Source organism: Heterocephalus glaber, unplaced genomic scaffold, assembly GCF_053883595.1.
Source record: "Heterocephalus glaber isolate CG9 unplaced genomic scaffold, H.glaber_assembly_v1.0 deba00001472, whole genome shotgun sequence".
Lineage (NCBI taxonomy): Eukaryota > Metazoa > Chordata > Mammalia > Rodentia > Bathyergidae > Heterocephalus > Heterocephalus glaber.
In genome coordinates, this window is record NW_028258315.1 from 42,042,353 (window position 1) to 42,069,240 (window position 26,888).

General features: G+C 39.5%; 1 protein-coding gene, 1 long non-coding RNA gene and 1 pseudogene across 10 annotated transcripts in view; 1 reads left to right on the plus strand and 2 right to left on the minus strand.

Moving 5' to 3' along the window:
- LOC147826332 (uncharacterized) lies at positions 1-15,516 on the plus strand. 3 transcript variants are annotated; one of them, XR_015439483.1, is made up of 3 exons: positions 1-132; positions 2,315-2,465; positions 4,183-10,425. It is a non-coding gene; the product is annotated as an uncharacterized LOC147826332 (long non-coding RNA). The 3 variants fall into 3 exon arrangements; XR_015439485.1 differs by lacking the exons at positions 1-132; positions 2,315-2,465 and adding exons at positions 142-278; positions 12,641-15,516 and having other exon boundaries at positions 4,183-4,307; XR_015439484.1 differs by lacking the exon at positions 4,183-10,425 and having other exon boundaries at positions 2,315-4,174.
- On the minus strand, positions 10,460-11,031 carry LOC101697751 (thioredoxin pseudogene; annotated as a pseudogene).
- Atp5f1c (ATP synthase F1 subunit gamma) overlaps positions 15,517-26,888 on the minus strand; it is a 19,459-nt gene continuing 8,087 nt past the window's right edge. For 2 of the 7 annotated variants that reach the window (NM_001310268.1, XM_087181067.1), the window contains exons 3-10: positions 26,388-26,519; positions 21,766-21,970; positions 20,969-21,112; positions 20,822-20,886; positions 19,609-19,764; positions 19,090-19,186; positions 16,267-16,303; positions 15,517-15,655 (exon numbers count right to left, since the gene is read on the minus strand). In NM_001310268.1, coding sequence (NP_001297197.1) covers positions 16,297-16,303; positions 19,090-19,186; positions 19,609-19,764; positions 20,822-20,886; positions 20,969-21,112; positions 21,766-21,970; positions 26,388-26,519 — 806 coding nt within the window. In that variant the 3' untranslated portion in view covers positions 15,517-15,655; positions 16,267-16,296. Of the gene's footprint in view, positions 15,656-16,266; positions 16,304-19,085; positions 19,187-19,608; positions 19,765-20,821; positions 20,887-20,968; positions 21,113-21,765; positions 21,971-26,387; positions 26,520-26,888 lie in introns of those variants that run through there. The other 5 variants (XM_004854539.4, XM_087181068.1, XM_004854541.4 and 2 more) reach the window with 4 other exon arrangements.

Consider the following 26,888-nt stretch of genomic DNA (forward strand, 5'->3'; position numbering starts at 1 on the left):
ATGCCGGTAGCGCCGATGAGAAAGCTCCGCCCCGTGAGAGCAGAGCGATGGTTTCGGTATCGACTCTCGGGCCTGGAAGTTGGCCGGAAACGTGTGCGGAATTCAGGTGGAGGTTGCGCCCGGGGCCAGCAGGTACTGGGGGTTAAGAGAAGGAAGAGGGAAGAAAGTCAGAGGGAGCTGGAATACAGCAGTGAAATGTTAATATTACTGGAGATTTAACTGTTACGGTGGTCCCCCAAACGAGGGTCTGGTCCGGTCCGGTCTCGCCTCTGCTATAGGTAAATAAATAGATAAATGGAACCTGGTGTAGAAGTGGTCGCCTGTAATCCCAGCAGTTGGGAGGCTGAGGCAGGAGGATCCGCGCAAGTGTGAGGCTAGCCTGGGCTACATAATGAGTTCAAGGCCAGCCTGGATTACATAGCAAAAAGTTGTCTCAAAAAAAAAAAAAAAAAAGACCCACCCCCCCACCCACCCCCGCCAAACAACAGGTGGGCTGTCCCCGGTTTTGCCGGTTCAAGATTTGTGCGTTGCCAGCCACTGTGACCTATCCAGGGCATGGGGAACTCACTTTCTCACAGAAGCCAAAGCAGTTCCTGAAATCCTTGAAGCAGGCTGTGTCCCTGGCAATGGTTGCCTACGGCAGAGCCTTCTGCGGCTCCAGCCAAGAATCACTGAATCTTTCCAAGGTGTTGGAAATTGAGATGTTGTGATAAGTAATTTGTTTTTTAAATATTGGGAACAAAATTGTGTTCTTTTGTTGAGTCGAGCTGTGTTGCCCAGGCTGACCTGGAACTCCCGGGCTCCAGTGATTCTCTCACTTCAGCTTTTGGTGACACTAGGACTACTAGGTACATGCCACCACACCCTGCCCTCTAGGAACACAATTGAAGTTTAATTTACAAGCCACACTATTCCCACAGTTAAGCTACATTTAACCTGTGAGTAGCCAGGTTATAATGGCTGATCTATTCAGTTTCGTAAATACGCCCTTCTGAGCTGGAGTGGTGTCACATACATACCTATAATTCTAGCATTTGGGAGGCTGAGGCAGGATGATTGCAAGTTTGAGGCCAGCCTGGAGTACATAATGAGACACTCAAAAAACAAAACAAAACAAAATGAAGAAACACTCAAACAGAGCACCTGTACTCCAGATATTGCTCCCCCCCCCCCCCCATACACACTGTATGAGTAAGGGCAGCCAGGCCTTCTAATCGTCAGGGCCAACTGCTCCTACCAAGATAGTGACTTCCTTCTCTGCTGCTGTGTCTTGGTTGTAGTATCCAGGTAGCAACTGTAGCTAACATTTCAGCAGGATCCCTGCTTTGTCTCCTTGTGAAAGTGTTATTCCTTTTGGAAATCAGATGCAGTAAACCTGGAGACCCAGAATTGCAAGAACAAGAACAATTTCCCAAATGGGTCACTGGTAGTGGTGGTGCCTAGAGAAACTCCTGCCTCCACCCCATGTCGTCTGCCTGTTGAGAACCCACCCACAACTGTAGAAAAGCCATGGACTTAAAGTGTGCATGGCATAAAAAATGAGAAATTAGAGACGTTTATAAGGCCAGGGATTTAGCTCAGTTGTTCTGCTGCCTGCCTCGAAAGCACAAGGACCCTGGTACAAAAAAAAAAAAAAAAAAAAAAAATATATATATATATATATATATATATATAGCAATAGAGACATTTATAGCTAAATGGATGTACCTTGAGCTGGTACTCTTAAGTGAAATAAATACACGTGTAAATACTGAATAGTTTCTCTGGTGTGAGAAACTGAAAGTGTAAATAAGGACTAAAAGGTATAATAGATAATGTGAAATAGGAAGAAAAGGGGCAAAGGGGAAGGAAGTGGGAGGGATAGGGGAAAGGAAAGAAGGGAATGGAATTAATATGAGAAAAGGAAAAAATGGAAACAAAGTCTTTGTAAATAGGAAGGGGTGGAGGGGTTGAAGGGAGGGCAGGGGAATGGGTAAAGAATAAGAACCAAGAGAGATTATGTAATGGTGCATATTTCCAATGATGAATGTCATTATATTGTATACTTAAAATGTACCAATAAAATTCATTTTTTTAAAAAAAGTGTGCATGGCATCCTAGAGGGCTGTGCCAGGGTATTGCCTATGAGCTGGTGCTTCAGCTATGGGTGCAAAAGGCAGTTCCAGCTGGTGTGCTGTCATCAGTGGATTTTATGGCCTGTGACTCATTTCTATAACTCAGCAGGCTGGCCCACTCCTATTTTTCTCTCATTATAATGGCATTTACCTGGTTTCCAATAAGAGTTAAGACTGCCACCTTGTCTCTATGATTTTAGGGTCCTATGACCCTCGTATATCTAGAATGTCTGATACATGGATACATCATGCCCACTGGTATCCACTCTTCTCTTCTGGTTCATCACTGGTGAAAGTCCAACTAGTTGCACATCAGGAGGAGATATGTTGTTCCGCCTTATAGGCAGCCAGGTAGGTGATCCCGCTTCAAAGTCCTATTTTAGTATTTGCTCTCTCAGATGCCTTCAGTACAAACCTCCAACTTGGATACCCCAGGAGACATTCTCTAGCCTGGAGAGTAGCACTGTTGGTATCAATACATGGGGGAGGGGAGGGAAGGGCAGGAAGTAGAATTGGAGGAGAGAGAGGAAGAAAAGGGATGAGAAGGAAGAGAGGGAAGGAGGAAAATAGAAGGGAAGGAAGCAGCATTGGCATAGGAAGACATTGTGTTGCAGCCCACACTCAAGGGAAGCCTTAGCCCATACCATATTTTTAAATCCAAGATGACCCTTCACAGTTGTCCAGAGTCAGGCAAAAGGCCCACTTTGATAAGGCATTGAATGTGGGCTGTATCACATCAGGGAAGTCAGACAGTCTGTTAGTGGTGACAGAGTTTGACCGCTTGTAACAATAGGATCTGCTAGATCTCTCCATTGTAAAGTCACCTTTTCTTACTTTGAAATTACTAAGTAATCTGCAAAGTGATACTTTGAGACTCTGAAAAGCTTGCCTCTCCACAACCTTTCACCCTAAGGATTTTAGTATTTGTGATCTCTTTTTTTGCATGATTACATCGGTGGTTATAAAGTGAACATTTCTTTTACATTTATTAGCAGGCATTCTTCCGCAAAGAGGAGTTTCCCCACCTTTTCGAGTATCGCTGTGTGTTCAGAGACTCGATTTTTCATACAATGTGCTATAATCTATTACCATCCTGATTTTTTGATGCTTAAACTGTCCTGTACATGGGCAGTGGGAGCCTTTTCAAGGTGGCTGCTGTATTCTTGTACTATGCTATTCTCATACTGTTACTCACAGAGTTTCCTCTTTTCGGGGCACTTGGTTTTTCTAGGCCCACCTTGTGCTTTCCCTGCCCTGGACTTGGCAGTAGCCCCCTCTCTCAGGAGTGTGGTTTGTTTTAATGAGGAGTAGTATTTAGAACGCTGATGTGAGTGCCAGCTGGCCTTTATTACTACGGGGCCATCATTGCTTCAGAGGCCCTGAAGGGGAAAGAACTAGAAAATGTGTGTATTTTAAAGTCCTGCGTACATGCTGATGCCTCTGATTAAAAAAAAGAAACCCTGCATGTTCCTTTCCTCCTGCCCTCTTAGATTTTATTTCCCATCTCTCAAAAGGAGAACCCTGGCTTCAGTAACATCAAAGCTTTGCTCTATCTGATAATGTCTTTTCCTGCTCCTGAAGTGTTTGTTCTCTTTTCCATGACTCATCCTGGTGGTTTTAATCACTAGCTATATAAAGATGATGTCTTTTTAGTATATCTGTTGCCGAAGTGAACAGTAAAGATGATGCCTTAACATACACCTTGTCTCATGTTTTCCTGCATTTTCTACCAATGCAGCTCTCTGCTTGCAGTGACTGATGTGTGTCACGTATGCAACTCAGTGTCTGATGGATGCATGAAACCAACTACCCCTCCTCTTTGCTGTAGATTTCATGGGGCAGGGGCCATTCAGTTCATTCACTGATATGTCCAGTAGCATAGCATAGCATAGCATCTAGCAGGTAGTCAGGGGCCAATAAATGCCGCTTGGAAGAATTCATCTTGTATTAGTGTATGAAATGATCAGAGCACAACTCTGTATTTACCCAAACACTGAATACTATATTTTCAAAGGGTGAGTTTTATGGTGTATAAATTATATCTCAATAAGCTGCTGTTTTCAAATAGGTTTAGAAGCGGGCAGGCTGGAGGCAAGGAGACAAGAACCTCTTATGTGAGAGCCATGGCAGTGGAAATGGAAAGCAGCTGTGTTGCTACAGGGCTACGGAACCCAGCTGTCTGCAGAGAACGTGGTGGGTCACGAGATCTGAGGCTGGACTTTCTTCTGGAGACCAGAGACTTAGGGTCCTAAATCCTTATCATTCTGTCTTGGTGGGTGAGAAAAAGAGCTTAGAATAACATGACAAAGCCAAGTGTTGGGGGAGACAGTGGTGCTGGGAGGGGGTGTATAGCTGGGGACCCATGCACCCAACTTCATGAAGGTGTCACTTTGATTCACTTGGTGTTAGCAGGAGCTCAGGGACTGCACAACTGTCAAGCCTAGCTTAGTTTCCAGTAATAATAATAATAATGGGGGCCGAGGATTTAGCTCAGTGGTTTCGTCGCATGCTGTGCAAGCACAAGGACCAGAGTTCAATCCCCAGTACCAAAAAAAAAAAAGGGGGGCTGGGGATTTAGTTTAGTGGTTTTGCTGCCTGCTGCGCAAGCACAAGGACCTGAGTTTGATCCTCAGTACCTAAAAAAAAAAAAATAATAATAATAATAATAATAATAATGGTTTCTGAAAACTGCAAATATTCTATTTTAAAACAGAAACAGCAGGCTGAAACAGGTCAAATTATAGAAAGTAAGAGATATAGTAATGAAAACTCAGTCTTAGCATGTTAAATTTAACAGATTTAGCAATTTAGGCATAACTTAGATGTTTTCAGAAAAAAGAATAGTGGTTTAAGTTGTGTAATAAGCCTTTTTTTTTCAATGCTGGGTACTGAACCCAGGACCTCGTGCGTGCTAGGCAAGTGCTCTAAACTGAGCTACATCCCTGAAATAAACATTATTATATTGTATTATAATGTAATAAACATTGTTAGTAGAAAACATTCATCATTGATTGCACAGTGTTATGACACTTAGCACAAAGAGAAGAGAGATAACTGGGGGGAGGGTGGATATTAAACTTACTCTTTTTTTTTTTTTCTTTTGGTACTGGGGATTGAACTTGGGACCTTGCCCTTACAAGGCAGGTGGTGGCACCACTGAGCTAAATCCCCGGCTCTCTATATTTTTTATTTTAATTTTTATTAGTACATGTCTGCAGTACATGATTACATTCCTCGTGGGGAATTTGTACATGCACATTACATATCTGAATTCTTTTTACGGCCCTTTCTCTTCCCTCTCTCTCCCCTCCCTACCTCTCTTGGTCACTTTCTGAATTTACTCCTTAAGACTCCTACGTGTCTTCCAGATTTATGTTGATTTCCCCTCTCTGTTAGAAGTTCTCAGAATGTATTGTTGAGCACTGACTTTAGACTTGGCTTCTTCTGCTTATGTGGCCTGATGTGCTGTTCCCTCCTTTGCTCCACTAGTGTAATTGCAGCTGTCGGCCACTGGTCCTTGAAGTCCTGGCTTAGCATCACTTCCTCCAGGCTGGCCTGACTTGAGTCCACTGGTCTCCCTGAAATGGGGCTGAATGTCCCTCCAGTGCTTATCAATGACAGCACATCACAGTCATTAGTATTTGCCTGTCAGAATGTAAGCTCTTTTAGGGACACAATTTAATTATTATCACTGTATGTACAGAGTATGAGTACAGATACATAAAAGAATGGCAGTAAGTACTGCATTGCACTGATGACCACATTTACGTAGGTTACACATCTAACTAACCACATACACGTACTCACTCCATGTCAGATTCTGAGTATTTTGTAAACATTAACTCACTTCATCCTTCTAACAACCCAACGAGGTAAGTATTTTTTTAATCTCTGTTTTACAGATAAAACAGAAAGATTTAAGTAACCTAGTCACAGGTGGTTAGGGGCGAGCTAGCATTCTAACCCAGACAGCATGCTTCAGTCTGTGTAAACAAATTAAATTCTCATATGTGTACTTGGAAAAGCCAATTAAACCCTTGTTCAGTTTTATTTAAGACCCTTTGGTGGATCTGCTAAGAAAGTAGTACTCCCCAAAAACTTCAGAATTTCCAATAGAAGTGCCATTTCCCCCCACTGGGTATTGCTTTCCTTTACACAGCTTATTAGCTAGTATTTAAAAATAAAAAAGGGCTTGGGGTGCAGCTTGGTGATAGAGCACTTGCCTGAGATGCATGAGGCCTTGGCTTTGAGCCCCAATACCACAAATGAATAAATTTTACAATAATAAAATTTAAAAATTGATAGTGCATTCTTATCCAACCATAGCCACAATAAGTTCCCTGCTTATAAATTACTACAGTATAATCACAGCACTTGGGAGGCTGAGGCAGGAGGATCACTGTGAGTTCCAGGCCAGCCTGGGCTACCTAGTGAATTCAAGGTCAGCCTGAACTACACAGTGAGACACTGTATCAAAGACCATTTCTACAATAGTTGGTGTCACTAATAATGCAAAGAACTTATATTTCAATGAGAAACACTCAATTTAAAAAAGGGCAGCCAGCCCATAAACCTAGTGCTCGGGAGGCTGAGACAGGAGGATCCCAAATTTTGGTCCTACCTGGGCAATTTAGCGAGACCTTGTCTCAAAAAATTAAAAAATGGGGCTAGGGATTTAGCTCAGTGGTGGCACACCTGCCTCTCAAGTACAAGGTCCTGAGTTTGATCCCTGGTACCAAGAAAACCTAAAAACAAACAAAAAATTTAAAAATAGCTGGGGATGTAGCTTAGTGCAAAGGCCCTGGGTTCAACCCCAGTTCCGGGGGGGGGGCAATAAATGTCTTTTCACCTACCAGATTGTTAAAGATTAAAGATAAGAAGGCCAGGGATTTAGCTCAGTGGTAACACACCTGCCTCACAAGCACAAGGTCCTGAGTTCGGTCCCCCGTACCACCAAAAAAATAAAATAATAAGATAAGAGTTTTAGAGTAGGTAGAATCAATCTTTCACTTAAGATTCAAATTTAGAGTCTTATTAAGAGCAATTTGGCAGTTTCTCTTAAACTTTTTTTTTCTCTTAAACTTTTAAATGTACAGTTTGAGTCATCAATTCCACCTCTAATAATTTAATCCTACAGAAATACAAGTGTACAAATACTTGCCCAAGGATGCTGCTCATTCAGCACTTTTAAAGTACTGAACAATTGGAAACCCTTCTGTGCACCACTAGGCAGCTCTTTATCAATATGGAATGTCAAGCCTAAAGTTCTATGCACAATATAATGCCTTTCATGTAAAAAACCTTCCCCTGGATTTCCATTGATAGGTAATAAATTAAATGCACACATATCCAATTTCATGCATCCCATATTCTTCTAAACCTTCAGCAAGGGGATTTGTTTCTTCTCAAAAGATAAATTCACGAGAGAGAAGAGAACTGAAGAGGAGACAACAGGAAAACAGCAATAATTTTCAAGTGGGATACTTTCACCTGTGTGGCAGCTTTGAGTGACAGCCTCTCTCTGATCTCGGCACCCACTCGTAGGCTTGTTCCTTGGAGAGAAGCAAGACCTTCTGCATTTAGGCCATCAGGCCCTTTAAATGTTGATGGTGCCATGCTGGCAGGAAAAGAGGATGCTGTGATTCTTAGCCCCTTCCCCACATGACTTGATTCCCACCTGCTGGCTTTCAAGCCTTCACTCTTCAGGAAGGAGGTTGAATCTGAGGAGATAAGGAAAGACCCAAAGATGCTGGGAACAGAGGTGACCAGTAAGTGACCTAATCAGGCCAGCCCTCAGTGAAACTCCTGGCCAGAACTGTACTGGTTAGTCAAGAGCTTCTAACCATTATTCAACATGGGCACAAAACCAGGGGTCCCAGGCATCTGGGGAAGCTTGGGACAAGAGTTGGCAGGCAAACCAGGACAGAGATGCTAAGAAGTTTATTTACATTTTTCTAAAGGGTTGTATAAAACAAGAAAGAAAACCAAAGAATATACAGCAGAGACCCTATGGGGCCCAGAAGGCCTAAAAATACCACCTGGCCCTTCACAGAAAAAGCTTGCCCCCCTCCACCCCAGTGCAGAGGAGGTGAGCTGTGTGGGCACCAGCAGCACATACACACCCCATTTGAAATGAGAAGATGTGTAAACAAGTCTCAATACCAGACTTCCAGATCACCTAAAGCAACCCCAAAGGGAAACGAGATGGAACAATCTGATACTCAACCACCTGGACTTCCTGAACTGCCAACAAAAGAGGATCTGGAAAAGATGAAATCAGAAATAATTTCTCAGATAACAGCAGAGATTGTGTCCATAGTGCAAGACATGATTAATAAATCTAGAGAGGACACAGATAAAAAAAAATAGAGCTGAGGAACATGATGGAATCCCAGCATAGGAAACAAATGGAATCCACAAAACAGATGCAAACAGATGTCCAGGAGATTAAAAACTCCATTGAAAGCTTATGCAGCAATAAGCCAATGTCAGGACAGAATTTCAGATATAGAATATAAGATTGCAATTAGTGACCAGGAAAAGAAAAATTGCTTTAAAATTGTAAAGGACCACAAAAAATCAATCCAGCAGCTGCTAGACGATGGAAAGAAGACTAACATAAGACTGATTGGAGTGAATGAAGAAACAGGAGAGAGTGCAGATGACATTAAAAAACTGTTCACAGAAGTGATAGCAGAAAACTTCCCAAGTAGGGGAAAAGAACTTGACATATAGATAAGTGAGGCATATAGGACTCTTAACTAGCCTTGATCAAAACAAATCTACACATAGGCATATAATTGTTAATATTCCAGAAAACCAACAGAAGAACAAAATTCTACAAGCAGTTAGAGCAAAGAAACAAATCACATACAAAGGAAAGCCCATCAGAATCACAGCAGACTTCTCAATGCAAACCCTCAAGGCAAGAAGAGCTTGGAGCGACATATTTCAAGCCCTAAAGGAGAACAGCTTCCAACCCAGATTGATGTACCCTGCAAAAATATCTTTCAAGGGCCGGGGATTTAGCTAGTGGTTCTGCCACCTGCCTTGCAAGCGGAAGGACCCAAGTTCCATCCCCAGTACCAAAAAAAAAAAAATATATATATATATATATCTATATATCTATATACATAGATATATATATATATACATAGATATATAGATATATAGATATACATAGATATATATAGATAGATAGATCTTTCAAAATTGATGGAGAAATAAGATACTTTCATGACAAAGAGCACCTTAGGAACTTCATGAATACCAAGCCAGCACTCCAAAAATTTTAGACAATATTCTAGGGAAAGACAATGAGGATCACAACCCCAGGAAACCCAGCAGAATGAATTCATTGGGTGCAACAAGAAATTAAATGCGAATGGGGAGAATCCAACAAAAAGAAAAAGACATGACAATGATGTTAATATGTATCAGTTATAACCATCAATGTTAATGGTCTCAATTCACCAATCAAAAGAAATAGACTGGCAGAATGGGTCAAGAAGCAAGATCCAACAATATGCTGCATACAAGAAACACACTTAATTAAAAAAGAAACTCATAGACTGAAAGTTAAGGGATGGAAAACAATACTCCATGCTACAGGAACCGAAAAAAAGCAGAAGTAGCTATCCTCTTTGCAGATCAAATGGATTTCAAACCAAAATTTGAAACACTTCTGGTCCCAAGAATTTCAGATAAGGGATAGTCAACTTGTATATACAAATCTATTGTGAACATGTGTTTTCATTCCTGTCAAGTAAAAATTTAAGAACAGGACTGTTGGTTCTTAACAGTAATACAAGAAATTTCTGTATTGTTTTCCAAAAATGGTTTTATCATTTTACATTCACATTAGCAGTATTAGAAAGTTCTAACTGGTTCACACCTAAGCTGACATCTGTTCTTTTAAAACTTTTCATCTCCCTAATGAGTGTATAATACAATCTTGTTATTGTACTGTTTAGTATTTTTCTAATTCTAGTGTTGCACACCTTTCCTTATGATGTACTGGCTATTTATCATCTTCTTGTGTCTACTTTTTAATTGGGCTGTCTATTAATGAACTGTAAGAGTTCTTTATATATTGTGGTCATAGGTTATATGTATTATAAATATGGCCTGTTCAAGGACCTTTTCATTTTCTTAACAATGTCATTTAAAGGTCTAAATTTTGATGGGATCTCATTTAGCAATTTTTTATACATCATGTTTTTTGTATCCTAGGAAATTCTTGACTGCCCTAAATTCATGAACATTTTCCCTTATAATTTCTTCTTGAAGTTTAATAGTTTTAGTCTTTCATATTTAGGTTCATAGATGCTTTCAAGTTATTTTGTTTTTAAAAGGGTAGAATTAATATTTTATTGTCATTTATAATCAGATGGCAGTTGGGTATATACTTTCCATACTTCATATTTTTCGTAAATAAAAAAAATTAAAAGTTTTACACAGTGGATAGCTGGTTATGTTCTTCAGAAAACACAATTAGACTAATTCAGTAATGGTGGCTTCAAGCTTTTCCTTATTAGCGCCAGAAAACTCACCCACCTTTTCACCCTTTTTAAAAAACTGGAAGGTTGGCATGCATTTGACTTAACACTCTGCAGCAGTGTCCTGACGGTCATCCACATCTACTGCAAGGAACAATACGTTGGAATATTTTTCAGACAGGGAATGAAAGAAAGGCTTGATCATTTTGCAAGGCCCACACCACGTGGCTGAGAAATCAACTACTACAAGTTTATCTCCTGCAGCAGCCAAGGCTTGCTGAAAAGCCTCTTTGCTATCGATCTGCTGCACCATTTTGGCTGCTGGGGGTCTGACGAGCTAAGGAAGCAAGCGATGGAAGTGGATTGAAGGCGCGGGACCTAGCTCGGAGCGAGCACGCAGCCCACCTTCCCTTTATAGCGAAAGAGCGGGTCCTTTCAAGTTTTTTTTATGCATGGAAATAAAAGGTTGAGGTTAATATTTTACATATGGATACTAGGGGTTCTAGTACCATTTGCTGAAAGCACTATCTTTTCCTGTGCTCTTGAATTGAGTTTATGTTCTATAAAATGTTAATGTTAAATAATCTTTCAAAACTCAAATTTTATGTGTGGTTCTATTTCTAGATTCTCTGTTATATTCCAATGATCTGTATGTCTTTCCTTACACCAACACTGCCTTGATTACTGTAGCTTTAGAGGAAGTCTTAAAATTAGGTACTAAATGTCTTCCAATACTGTTTTTTTTTGCTTTTTACTTTTCTAGGTCCTTAGTACTCCTACATAACTTTTAAATTTCAATATCCAATTCTTCATTTATAGCAAGTATACATAGACCTGAATTTTTATATATACCTTGTGTTTTCTAATCCTGCTAAGTTCAAATACAAGTTCTAGGGTCTCCTGGAGATTTCTTCGTATTTTCTCTGTAGATGACTATTTCATCTACATACTAAGATTTTATTTCTACCTTGCCAATCCTATGCTAATTGTGTTTTTATTGCCAGAATATTTTGGTTTGGGCCTATGTTTCAAAGTTTAATGGACAGATGAAGAGTAGGCATATCTGCCCTTGTTCCCCTCCTTAGGGAGAAAGAATTGTTATCTTTTCCATTCATATAAGGTGTTTTTGCTGGAAGTATGGAGCACATGGCTTATCTGTTGAGAAGTCCTGTTCTACTTCTAGTCTCCTGAGAGCTTTTAGCATGAACAGCTGTAGAATTTAGTCCAATACTTTTTCTGCAACTACTAACAGGATCATATCCTTTCCTTTGTTAAAATGATGACTTATGAGGGTGGATCTTCTAATGCTGAACCAACACTGCCATCTCTATAATAAAACCACTTTCTACATCCTGCCAGATCTGACTTCTAATTGTTTTGTTAAACAAATTTTTATCTATGTTCATACTTTTTTCTATTATCTTTATCCAGTTTTCGTATTAGCACAATGTTGATTTCCTAAAACAAGGGGAGAAGTGTTCCTTTTTTCTGCTTTAAATGTTTGATATAATTTATCAGTTAAAATGTATATGACCCTGTTGTCATATAGGTAGGTTTTCAAGATAGGAATATACTTTCTTTAATAGGTGCTATTCAAATTTTATATTTCCTCCAGAGTCAGTTTCATTAATTTGTCTTCCAAGGTACTTCTTAGAAGTTGTCAAATTTATTTCAAAAAAGATTTTTGTAATATGCTTTCTATATCCTTTTAAATTCTGTAAAATCTGTGGTAATGTCTTCTAAATCTTGATATTGTAATTTTAAAAATGTATAATTGATATTGTAAAATAGGAAGAAAAGGTCTAAAGGAGAGGGGAAGTGGGAGGGGTAGGGGAAAGGAAAAAAGGGAAAAGAAAAAATATGAGAAAAGGAAAAAAAATGGAAACAAAGTCTTTGCAAATAGGGAAGGGTGGAGGGGGTGAAGGGAGGGCAGGTGAAGGCGAAAAAATATGAGCCAAGATACATCATGTAAAGGTACAAGATCCCAATGATGAATGTAACTATTTTATTTTATTTTTTTGGTGCCAGGGATCGAACTTGAGACCTTGCGCTTGCGAGACAGGCACCAGAACCACTGAGCTAAATCCCTGGCCCCTGTAACTGTATTTTATACCTAAAATGTACCAATAAACTTAATGGAAAAAAATTTTCAAAAAGAAAAATGCTTGCCAACCCACTAGGACATGAAAACTACACACCTTGGAAGGATAACATCAAATAAAATAAGTAAAATCAGTATCCTAAGGAACTATTTAAAAAGAATTCCCAGGGAACAAAAGGGAATAGAAGAATTACAACGTAAAGTTGGGGAAAATCCCTTAAAGTAGAAGAAAAAGATGGAAAATCCAAATAAAAGAACAATTTGTAGCTAGTCCAGAGGTTCAACAAACAGAAGTTCTAGGAAGTGGAGTGCAGAAAGGAGAAAATCAACACATCTGAAATAATTGATGAACATGTCCCTGGAAGCTGAGAGCAGTATGCATACCTATAATTCCAGCCCTCCAGAAGGCTGAGGCAGGAGGACTGCAAATTTAAGCCCAGTGTGAAGGCCTTGGTTTCAATCCACTACTGCAAGGAAAAAAAGTACTCCCTGGACTATAGATTTTTATTCATTTGACTGTTTCCACAGCTAAAAGCTTAAGTGTTCGATTTAGTATAAAAAGGATCCACACCAATGTCATCACTTTCAGCTGAGGACAGAGACCTAAAAGCTTTCAGAAGGGATTGATGATGTAACTCAGTGACAGTGAGCATGCTTAGCATACTCAAAGCCCTGGGTTTGATCCAAAGCACCACCAACAAAAAGTTTTCAGATAAGAAAAACAACAAAGTTCAGACACCAGGTATGTGGTGGCGTACTACTGTAAGCCCAGCTACTTGGGAGGCTGAGGCAGGAGGACTGCTTGTGAGTTCAAGGCCATCCTGGGCTACATACTGAGTTAAAGGCCAGCCTGAACTACATAGGGAGACCCTGTCTCCAAAAAAAAAAAGTCTTAGGGTCTTCAAGGTCTTAAAAGCTCTCCCTGCCATCATGGAGGATATGTGTACCACTAAATGGAGGGAAAATGTGGGACAGGAAATGAGACACCACCCAGAAAGGCAAGGGGAATTCTCTGGGTGGCAGTGAAGGCCCAGGATGCTGTGCACTAAGGGACCACTTGTAGAAACCACAGCATTCAGCCTCTAGGCAAACTGAGGTGTTAACCTGGGACCTCATGTCCTCTCCTGAACTTGGACAGACTGCCTGCCATACATCAACCTGACAGATTATCATGTTGGTTGGGTTCAAATTCCCGTTTTTCCTCCTTGCTTGCTGTCTAGGAAACTCAGTTCAACCTCAAACATGTGTTGTTACCTGGAAATGGCAGGTGGGCCATTTGAAGCAAAATACAAAGTAAATGGACAGAGCACCGCTTCCTGCCAATATTCCTAAGGGTACCTGATTACTTGGTTCACTCATACTACCTGTATTAGTCATTTTTCCAGTTGCCAGATACAATGCCCAACACCTACAACTTAGAGGTTTAGTTTGGCTCATGGTTTCAGGGGTTTTTGTCCAGTCAGGCTCCAAGAACATCATGGCAGAAGATGAGCAGAGAGCAGCAATCCCAGAAGGCATGGGACCAGATGGAGACCCCGAGGTAACACCTCCATGACCTACCCAGACACACCCAGAAGTGCACTACCAGTTCTGGGGCAGGTCAACCCTGTCATACTACCTCTCTTCCTGGAGCCTCAGTTGTGTTTGGCTCCTCAGTCTGTGCCTAACCCATTCAGAAGTGGCTCCTGTGAACTCTCAGGGGAGCTACAGGATAACCAGGTTGTCATGTTTCTTCTTGCACCCTTCACAGTAGAAGCAGCACTGCCTGCCCGCCTTATGGGTTTGTGCTTGCTACTCAACTATTACATTGATCTGTTTAACCCATTGGTAAGGGTAGAGTTGTTGGAAAAATGAAGAATCTTTTCTAAATATAACCACTCATTCAGTGGCTTTAATCTTTTTGGTTTTTTTGACAGGGTCTGGCTTCGTAGTTTAGGCCAGTTTGGCCTGGAACTCACAGCAATCCTCCTGCCTCAGCCTCTTGAGTGCTTGGATTATAAGTGTGAGCCACCATTCCCTGAAATTTAGTGGCTTTAAAAGTTAAGAGTGATATATATCAACTGTTGAGAATGGATTTCTATATTTTGTAATTTTTGGAAGTCATATTACATTTATAATTAAAAATATTAAGCATCTTATTTTATACTTGATCTTAGCCAAAAGGCCGAGCAGCAATTTTTTTTTGTACCAGGGATCGAACTCAGGATGTTGCGCTTACGAGGCAGGCATGGTGCCACTAAGCTAAATCCCCAGCCCCAAAGCACCTTATTTTAAACAAATAGGAAAAAAAGCTGCCATTTTGGCATAATCAACTTGGTTTATGGAATCAGTTCAAGCATCCATTCTTAATGGTTATCTAAAGGGAACTATAATCCTTAAATGTTTTATGTGTGAAAAAGGCATTTAAAAAATTCATTTAAATTAAGTATATCCCTGGAATTCTGTATTTTATATTTAAGAAATGGCAAATGTTGTGCCAGGGATGTAGCTCAGCAGTGCCATGCCTGCCTTGCAAGTGCAAGGTCCTGAGTTCGATCCCTGGTACTGGAAAATTAAAAATAAAAAAAAAGAAATGGCAAATGTGTATAGTGGCACTTTTACTTCATTTTGTGTGCAACAGAATGAAAGCCCAGAGGCTAGGTTTTTTAAGGTTGGTAGAGAACTATAAAATCAGGAAAGCTCCTTGAATTATCTTCCACTTAAAATTTTAATAATAGCATGTTAATATTTTAAAATGTTTTAACATCGTCTCATTTGGAAAACTACAACTACTGTCCTTATATAATAAAAGAACAAACAGTGATTTTCTTGTTGTAAGTTGTTTATTGTAAGGTAATTTATAAAGATCTTGCTGTCTTCAGTAATTCAAACAGTGGACCACTCTTCTGACAAAGACAGCAGTAAGCTAAAAATAATCAGCTTGATGAATTTTCCTGTTTTACCTGAAAAACAAAGTACAGAACAAGTAAAAATCAAACCGTATTTTTTTGGGGAAGGAGAAATTAATATTAAGAGGTAACAATTTAAATGGGGCACAAAGAACTAAATTTACATAGTAAAATAAAATGTTCCAGTAGTTCTTGTATTTTGACCTGTGGAACCTTTCATGGGTTCATGAGAATAATGTTATTTATCTGCTTATTCTCATTGTAGTCACACAGTACACAATTATTCTACAGAGGATATATGACATCACAAGAAAATGAGTCCATAAATAGAAGAGAATCTAGATGTCTTCTGTTAAATTAGACATTAAGGAGTTCTGAGACCATTCAGTTTAAGAACCATCTTTACTAACCTACATTTAATATCTCAATGCTAATTCTCTATCCTTAAAACTTAATTCCTATATCTACACTTTCTACAGTCAATATTATTTAATAAATGTAAAAAAACCACTAGTATTGCCCATGTGCACCCACAGATTGGCTGCTGTAAATTGGCCCACTAATCGAAAATCTCTTAGAGAAGTTTTATTATTGCTAAATGAACTTCAATTATATTTGGCTACATTTCCTTTCTGAAAGGGAATGGAAGAGTGAATAAACTTTACCTCTTGTCTGAGGATGGAACTTGATTTTCATTAATCCCTGGTTATTATATTAGAAGAAAAAGACAAACACAAAACAAGCAGGTCAAGAGGCATCCCATGCTAGTTAATCACAGTCATTTCTTTAGATGCTTCCTTGAGTATATCATATAAATACTTACCAAAACATTCCTTTAAAAACAACTCAATGAAATAAAAAGCTAATAGATTCCAGTCTGGTTAGAAGCAATAAAAATATGTTCATGCACATAGGTAAGACTGAAAATATAATTTAAATGACTACTTTTTCTATAAGGAGCATATATTAAAAAATTTTAAACTGGTAGCGTATACTTATTACCACAAATATTATGATTAGTCATGCTTTTAATTTTATTACTAAATAGCCATATGTATCTGCATTAAATATTAAAGTTTTAAACCATAAAAACAAACATGTTAGAAAGCACACAAGTCCACTCGCATAAATAATCCAACCTTGGAATATACAACTAACTTTTCAAATAAGGAGGTAGACTATTTTCTAGAGAGTGAAAATTTAATAAGTAATTTTTAGTTGTTTGAACTCATTTTTCTAAATTCTTAGTTTTATGTCCCTATACCCTTCTACTCATTTTCCTTGATTTTGCCACTTTTAGTAAGGTTTCCACATTTCCTAATCACGAAAGAGGAACCTGGTCCTGAATTTTACAGAAGTTGTATCGTACAGTTCAAACCTAACATTCCTTTTGCAAAAGCCAAAAAGAACCTGGACTTCTCTGGATTCCACGCAGCCCCTAGGCCTTCAGAATGCAGTTCCTCCCCTGGGCCTTCTCAAACTTAGCCTCCAAGAAGAAGTCAGCCTAGCAGCAGCACAGGACTTACAGTGAGGAGAATAACGAGTAACTATTTAATCCTTGTATTAGTTCCCATTTATAAGTGACAGAGCTGAATCACAGGGTGTCAACCAAGTTTATCATGCTGGACATTGCGAGACTGTCCTATGATGCCAACAGAACACTTGCGCCCAGGCCAAGAGATGGGACTGTTACCAAGAAAACCAGGCTTAGGAAGCAAAGTAAGAGAAGGAAGAAGAATGGTTAGGATTGCAGAGCTGATAAAGTCAAGTAGCAACTTACATTGTTATCTTCATTGGCTCAATTACTTTTAGAACACGATCCTACCCTGGCCTCAAGCACATGGATAGATCAAAAGGCCATTCCTGACATAAAGTCAGAAGTGTGAAGATAAGAGGTGGCACAGGATAGAAAGGTACTGCACTCACACCATCAAGGAGTGTCTTCTAAGAGAGAAAGTTCCCCTCGCCCAGTTAGGAAGAACAGATAAGAGGCTCTCAGATGAAGAATCAAACCAACAGGAGGAACAGAATGGCATAAACTGGCTGTGGTGGCACACAGTGGTAATCCCAAAGTGCTGAGGCAGGAGGATTATACTTTGAGTCCACCCTGTGCAATGTAGTGACTTAGCAGGATCATGTTTCAAAAAATAAAAAAAGGACTGGAGATGCAGCCCAGTTTGAAGCCCTGGGCCACCTCTTGGAGATGAGAGAGGCGCGTGATATATTTGAAGAGAATGATATATTTGAAATAGATGAAGGTGGGTGAGGTTCAAGCAAGCAAGAAATGTTAAGGGATTAGCCTGGAAAGAGTACTGATGGCCAGAAAATATATGATCACATATATCAAGCTTATTTTCCTCATAATATACTCTCAAAGATCAGCAATCTTTTTTTCATGTGAAGGGCCAGATAGTAAATATTTCGGGCCCATGGGTCACACACTCTGTGCACCCTTCCCTACTTTAATAGCCTTTTAAAATGTCGCCATGTGCCAGTTTGCTAACCTCTGCCTTCTGCTGTAATTTCTTATTTAGTATCTTCTCTGTTAAGTCTTAGCTCCCTAAAGGCAAAGACTGTCAGCATTATAGTGTCAGTATTTAGTACATGGCCTTGCACTTAAGAGGCACTCAAAATTGAAAAAAAAAATCTTTTTGCTAGGTGTGGTGGCACATGGCTGTAGTCCCAGCTACTGGGGAGGCTGAGGCAGGAGGACTGCTTGGATCCAGGAGTTTAAAACCAGCCTGGACAATGTGGCAAGAACCTGTCTCAAAACAAAATAAAAAACTCTTCAAAACAACTCTTATTTTCTAGAAGTTGATGACCAATTAATAGGAGGTAAGATAGAATGAATCAAAGATAACTCACTATACATTTTATCTTTCATCACAATTACCCTGTTTTCTCAGTCTATTAAAATATAAATGCCTTGAAAGACAGAACCAAATCCTAAACATTATGCCTAACATTGCACTTTGCACATAGATCTTCAACTAAATAACTTTCTGAATAAAATTTTCATGATGCCACCCTTTGTTTCACAATATGTCTTGACAATCACAACATTTTCTTGAGGAAAGCAGTGTGTTTGCTATCTTATGGTTCTGATGTAGAAAAAATAATTTTAAAAATTCCTGGACCATTAAAACCAAATGCGAAACTAGTCCTGAAATTCAGACAGCTTGGCCTGAAACACTTTAAATGCCAAAGACAGAGCTTACAAATGGTACTGAATTATTCACATCTTTACTCCTAACACTTTAGGAAAGTGAGAGCTAACAGTATACTGATCTCTAAACAGAAGAAACTAAGCCTGAATGTTTCAGCTGAAACAATCAGAGTAAACCAGAGAGCCTAAAGAGTCAAAAGTCAGCAATGAATCCTTTTCACTTTAACAGACAAACAAAAGAAAACATTCACATGCAAAGGTTAAGCGGGCAGACGAGACAGAGGTGAAAACGCCCCAAGAGTGACAATCTACAGTTACTTACAGAGCTGCCGCACCAGAGATGATCTCAATCAACTCTTTGGTGATGACAGCTTGTCGAGTGCGGTTGAATGTCAAAGTCAACTTATCAATCATCTCAGCTGCAAACAAAACAAAAAGACTGAATGACAAAATCCCAAAGTAGAAAGGGGAGGAAGGACTAGGAATTTAGCTCAGTGCGAAGGCCCTGGGTCCAGTCAATTCCCCAGTACTACAAAAAAAAGAAAAGAAAAAGAGACTGTTTCTTTTGGATTCCCAATTTTATGAAGACATTATACATCTTCCACTAGATTACTTCTCACATTACTTACAAGTCTACTTACTACCTGTGAAGTAAGATGTACTTCCCTCCAAGGCAAAAAACATTTTGTTAGCATGTTTGAAGCTACTCTGGGCAAGAGACTCTTGTCAGCAGAAATGCACTGTGAGGTTCACTAATTCTCCCCAGTGCTGTCCATGCGCTGTGCAGCCCAGCGCAGCGCTAGCCCTGTGTGTGTCCATGCCTGTCCCCTGACGTGCTTACAAGCGTTCTTGCTGGCGTTGTCCATTGCTGTCATCCTGGCACTCTGCTCGCTGGTGGTGGATTCCTTCAGGGAGTAGTAGATGATGTTGGCCAGATTGTACTCTTGGTAATTTTGCAACACATCAGCGTCAATATCATCATAGATGCTCATGCTTTCTGTTAAGACAAGTGATGATTTGAAGTTAAATGGACTAAACACTGATTTCATCAAAAACAACTTACTGCTGGGCTGGGGATTTAGCTCAGTGGTGCTGCCGTCTGCCTCGTAAATTCAAGTTCCTGAGTTCAATCCCCAGTACCAAAAAAAACCCAAACCAACTTACTACTGTAAAAATCCTTATAGTTATATAGCAGAAGTCATTTTAACATAAGTCAAATAAATCTGTTTAATAGCATCTTATTCAGCAAACTAATGTGACATCAAAACATCTGATCTTAGGGCCTGGGATTTAGCTCAGTGGCACCGTGCCTGCCTCTCAAGCACAAGGTCCTCAGTTCCCAGTACCAAAAATAAAAACCCAAATATCTCATCATTTGGAGTATTATTTAATACTTAAATATTAAGAAGCTGACATTTAAAACAGCTACTCAATTTCATGGTTATGATATCCTCTGGATAGAAACTAGCAGCATCTGGCACAAATCCAGCAAGCACTCAATAAAATGCTTTAAAAAAAATTGTCAGGTAATAGAGGCATTGTAATTTCAAGGATGTTAAAATGTAAAATATATACAAAAAACAGATCAAATATGGTATATACAACTGGAAAAAACACTTGGAAAAAAATAAGTTCCAGAATATTATTTTTAGGAAGCTTCACTGAGCAAAGATGACTTTATTCAAACAAAATAAGACTTGAGTGGATCAATGTAAATCCATTGTGAACACTATTCAAATCTCTACTCCAGAGCTTCTGACTGCACTGTACTTAGAGTTCCCACACAGACTGTAAAGCCAGTTTCTAGAGAGGCACTTCAACCCTGGAAGAAAGGGAGCATGCCTAAGGATAGCTCTCAGGAAATACTGTCTGTTCAGTTCCTGAAGAAACTGAAGAGCAGTTGTCAAACAACTGGAATAAGGCATGGAAGTCACTAATACACAGTGCTCCTTAAAAAAGCCCCAAAAGGTAATGGGGCATCCTGACAAACAGTATTTTCCTTAGAGTACAAAATTTCTCCTTTCCAAATCCCAAAATACTTGTCATATACTTACCAGCACTTGCAATAGTATTAAGAGAAAAGATGGGTTTTTCTTCTGTCTTATAGGAGATAACAGACCTAGAAATGACAAAAGCAAATATAAATCTCAAAACAGATATTTAAAACACAAACATAAAAGCACTTTGAATTCTGTTCTTGCCTGAATCGATTAAAGATGATAGAGCCTTCATCAAACTCATATCCAGAATTTAATAATTCAAGAGCAACGATGGATGCATCTCCAAAAGTAGGGGGCTTTCTTCCCACGTCCTTGAATGTCACCAGAAATTGGTCAGAATGAGTCCTAGAGATCACATAAATTGTTTAACGGAATACTTATGTTGAAAGAATATAGGGAGTAAGGGAAAAAAATCCTAATAGATCAAGTTTTGTTGTTTTTTGAGACAGGGTCTCACTATTTAGTTCAGGCTGTCTTTGAACTCATGGAGATCTTCCTGCCTCAGCCTCCCAAGTACTAGGATTACAGGCATGCATCTCTACACCTGATTAGATCAAGTTTTTTGGGGGATGTGGGTGGTGATGGTCGCTTGAGTTAAGCTGTTCCACACATTATCATTATTCCTTTCCTTCAGCAAAGAACCAAGGACTAAAACTTTCACTTTTCTTATTTTATATTCTCTTTATTTCTCTCCTTTTAATACTAATGAACTATTGTTCCTTTCTAACATTTACAGGCCATAACAGCTCCTCAGATTCCTTGTTTGGCTTAAGGCCTATATCCTTGGTTATTTTCATTGTATTCAATTATGTTGTGGATGAAAAGAAAAGGAAACCAAAAAGGTTTAAAAAAGTGGGGGAAATTATATATATTTCAATATATCCTGAAAAATATGAAAACAAAACCTGTGAATAAAAAAAAAGTATTTGCTTAATATCAAAGACACCTCCATTTACTCATGCCTGCACCTTCTGAACATGAACATCTATTTAACTCACCTAGAAAGTATGCCCCTGATTTTATCACCAATTCCAACGAGCATGACCTCCTTTCCAGCTGCTGTGAGTGTCACCACCTCACTTTTCATCTGTTTAGCGACTGAGGAATGAATCGCACCACAAAGCCCTCGATCTGAGGACACACCGATGAGGAGGTGTTTCTTCTTGTCTTCAGGTACCTTAATATCAGCTTTTTCATACAGAGCTTAAGAACAAAAAAAGGCAACAGTTTTTAAAATATGCAACTCATTAAATACAGCAATAATCCTTAATTTACAAAACAGCAAGCTATTTTCAAAATGTCCATTTAAGTCTAGGTGGCACTTGACTAATATAATCAAATGTCAGTATACTTACTGCTTACAACCAGGCAAAAACCCAAAAAGGTTTACATATCTATAACAAAGTTTCCAAAGGGTCAATCAATGGCCAATTAAAAAAAAAATGTTGACTAAAAAAAAATTCTAGTCAGGTGTGGTAGCACACACCTATAATCCCAGAACTGGGCAGGCTAAGGCCTGAACTACATAGTGAGACTTCCTCAAAAAACCAAAAGCACCAAATAAAGCCAAATAAAAAGAAAAAAATTCCTAGTACAATTAAAAACTTATAATAAAGAGGTAGAATTATGAAGGTACCTACTTATCTAGATATCAAGATACTGGACATCTATAGAATGCAAACTTCTAGTATACAACTAAAACAGAAGGAAACAGTATTTACTGAGCTGCTCTTATAAACTGCATATCAATTTATTTTATTTTATTTATTTTTGTTGTTGTTGTTTTGTTTTTTGGTACCAGGGATCAAACTTGGGACCTTGTGCTTACGAGGCAGGCGGCGGCACCACTGCGCTAAATCCCCGGCTCTCAATTTCTTATTTTTAAAAAACTGGCTGGGCGTGGTGGTGCACGCTTGCAATCCCAGAACTTTGGGTGGCTGAGGCTTTGAAGTTTGGCACAGCCTGGGTAATCTGGTAACTTAGCAAGTCCCTGTCTCCAAAAACCCAAAAAGGGCCAGTATGTACTGCAAAAACAAAAAACAATGGTGATACAGAATAACTGCCAGTTAATTTTTGGCATTACTTTACCATCTTTGTTGGTCTCATCTTCCAAGACGCTGAGCCTAAGGGCAGAGTAAATGGGATTAAAGATACATGATCTTACTAGGTGAAATGGCTCTGAGAGGAAACGAGAGGAAGCTGAAAGTGGCAGAAGAAGCTCATACCACAGTGCATACCTGCCCTGGGACAGGGAGGAGAGGAAGAATGGCAGGACAGCAGCTTCCTGGACCACTGTCCATTTGAGAATTTCAGTAAGGCGGCTGGGGAGCCCCCGAGTCTCCCAAGAACAGCCTGCCTTAGCACTGGCCTGTGCTTAGTCGCTGGCTGGGAGCAACCCTTGGTTAGCAAGGTCTGGGCAAATGCGTGACGGGTTTCAGCAGCTGGCCACAGCCGGGGAGCTGGGGCTCCCTGTAGCAGCAAGGTCCATTATCATGGCTGCCTGGTTCACCCACTTCAAGAAAAAGGCAGGCAAAGGGCAGTGAATCTCAGATTTTAATTCCTTACTACCCCCATCCCCCAAAAGCAGAGAGGAATAAATATTCAACTGCAAAGTTCAGGAACTGCTAACTTCTGTAAGTCTCTTTTTAAATTTTATTTATTTACTTTTTGGTACCGGGGATCGAACTCGGGACCTTGTGCTTACAAGGCAGGCGGGTGCTGGAACCACTGAGCTAAATCCCCGGTCCGTCTCTTTTTTATTACTACTGTACTACAAATACTCTAAGAAGATATCAAAGTTAGTTTCTCCTTTTTTAGATGAATAATTTTATGTTATAGTCTTTTGAGGGGAATGAATTTATTCTATTTATTAGTATTAGCAAGAAAGTAAGTTTTTTTTTGAGACTGGTTCTTATTTTCCCAGGTTTGCCTTGAACTGGTGAAATTCCTGCCTCAGCCTTCCAAATAGCTGGGACTATAGGTGTGTGCTACCACAGCCACCTAAGGAAGTAACTTTTAAAGAATACTTTTCTTTCCCCAAGTTAACATATCCATAAGGAAATTCAATTTTTTTTTCTTTTGGCACTGGGGATTGAACCTAGGGCCTTTACACAGAGCTATATCTCCAGCTCTTTTTTATTCTTTGAGACAAGGTCTCGCTGAATTGCCCACACTGGGCTCGAACTCTTGATTCTCTTGCCTCAGTCTCCCAGAGTGCTGAGATCACAGGCATGCACCACCAGACCTGGCTAGGAAATTCAACAGTTAACGGACTACATTAGGGGGTTGGGGGGTAGCTCAGTGGTATATGACTTACTTCATCTGTGTGAAAACCTGGGTTCAATCCCCAGCACCGCAAAAATAAATCAGAATTATATGGAGATACAATTATTGAGTGCTCACCACACATTTTACATGTTAGGTGTTCAAGGATACAAATATGAGTAAGATACAGTCCCATATACACTGAAGATCAGTGTCCTACTCTAAGCTAAACTTGTGTGTGTTGACTGAGGAAGCAACTCATGGCAGCCAATAGGTGGGCTCTAGTAAGGATGGCTAAATCCTAAAATACCAATTTTGTACCAGTTAGCTGATACTAAATATGGCATTTTTAATGTATGAAGCTATTTCATCTGAGGCCTAGTGCTCGATCACTTTCTCACATAAAATCTCTTTAGCTAGTGGTATAAACACATGTTTAAAAAGATGTGGGAGTACAAGGAAAATTATTACAAAAGGCAACTCTAGATATGCTGTTTGTAATACACAGATATACACAGACGTGGGCCAGGGATTTAGTTTACTGGCACCGCACCTGCCTTGCAAGCACAAGGTCCTGATTCCTGGTACTAGGGGAAAAAAAAGGCATACATAGACATTATCTTTAATTTGGAAATAAGCAAATTTTGCCTTCTAAGTTGATGTTTAAACACTCTGTTTGTGGGTTCTGTTGGTAAGAGGATCTTCTTTCAGCCTCAGTCACTTGTGTGTTTAAGGAGCACCCACTCTTCTAAGTGCTGAAGATGCAGGAATGAAGCTTCTGTGGGAGAGTATTAAAAAGGCTGGATGGAATATGGCAGGCAGTGATGTGTGAAAAAGCACAGTCCCAACACACCGAGTGAGACAGAGAGATGCCACCACGATATGGTGATCGGAGGTCTCCAGAGGAGACAGTTAAGCAGAAACCCGAATGAAGTGAGGGAGGAGCATTCTGAGCAGAGGAAACCAACAGCAGCATCGTGGGTGCAAGGCTGCGCGACAGGAATGAAAGTGTGTAAAGAGTGGAAGGCTGTGACAGGGGACCATTTTACTCTAACTAGAAAGAGATTTGGGGGTGGGAAGCATGAACCGATTCACATCGTAATCATTCTGACTGCAGGATGGAGCAGACTGTAGGGGGCAAGTGCAGAAGCCAAAATAGCAACGTGCAGGCTACAACAGACTGAGCAGTAGGGACTTGCTTCTTATGCAAAGTATTCCTTTGGGAAGATACCAGCCCCAAACTTAAAATTTGGAGACTTGAGCTGATAATGTAAGGCTAAAGAGTAGATAAATGGGGATTCACTATATGATTTTACTTTCACATTTGCCTATTTTTTTCATAATATTAAAAGCCTTAATTCAGTATGAGGGAGGGTGATAAGCCAAGAGTTTATAGACACTATAACCAGAGGTTAAGATGAGAACTTTCCAGCTTTCTGCAATTTTGCTTATTTCCAAAAATACCTAAAACAAAGTATAAATTCTTTCCAAAATTACCCCATCAAGGGTTGGGGATTTAGCTCAGGCACAAGGTCCTGAGTTCAATCCCTGGTACCAAGAAAAAAAAAAGAAACTATCATATTAGTTTTCTCCATTAGGAAGATCAATCATGAATGGATTATGTAAAATTAGAAAGGAAAAATGGTTCATGCCTTTGAAAGGTAAGAGTACTGATTATCTTAAAAATGAAGGCTTGAAACTGTTTTTCCTGCTTCTACATCACTCATATCAACATGCAAGTCACATCTGTGACCAATCAACTCTCCACTGCAGAGTGCCTCCTCTCACCACCCATCACCAACCTGTGATGTCCTCAAAAAGCCCGCCCCAAGACAACAGCATGAAATCAAGCATTTGCGTCTAATGCACTGTTTCTAAGTGTTTTTGTTTTGTTTTTCTGAGATGAGGTCTCACTATAGTTCAGGCTTGCCTTGCACTCACTATGTAGTCCAGCATAGCTTCAAATTCACAGCGATCCTCCATCCTCAGCCTCCTGAGTGCTGGAATTATAGGCATATGCACCACATCCAGCACCAAGTGTTTTTAATGGTATATTTAATAATGTAAGGAAAAACTTCAGAATGTTTATAGTTAATATAGTCGCACACAATGGTTAACAGGTTTTGATGACAACACATGAAGGTTCAAACAGACTTCTTGTCCATTTATCTAAGACCATGGACAAGTTACTTAATTTCAGTTACAAGGGCCCTAACAGTTCCTACCCTCACAGGATTGCTCAGAACAAGTACTCTGAGTTGGCCTGGCACCACAGTAAGCACTACATAAAAGTCATGAGTATTCTTCTTTACTGTAAACAGTTCTAGGTAACTTGTGAATGACCATCTTCTTTTACCCAAAGATCCTACTCCATATATCCGAGCCGGTTTCAGCTCCCTCTCAGCTCGGGCATATTTTGCTGCTGCTACCATTTTCATAGACTTGGTAATTTTCTGGATGTTTTTGATTGACTTTAGTCGCCTGGTAACTGAAAAATTGAAGAAGTTTGTTAAGAAAGGAGTTATAGTAGCATTTGACTGGTAAATTTCATCGAAAGAGTTTTCAAAGTGCAAAATGGACTAGTTCGCATTAGGCCATCAATAAACAGCATAATGCTAAACCAGTCATAATGTTTAAACTAGTATAAAAAGGGGAAGTCCAGCTGTTATTTAGACAGGACAAGCAAATGGTAACATAAGACAATAATAGTACATCATATACTTTTTTTCATTATGTATTTAAAACATTAAATGACATTAAAAGTCGCCTTAACCTTATATTCAACATTATTTTTATGTATACATAAATAGTATAGTTTTGTTCTTTTTTATTTTCCCCTTCGGTACCGGGGATTGAA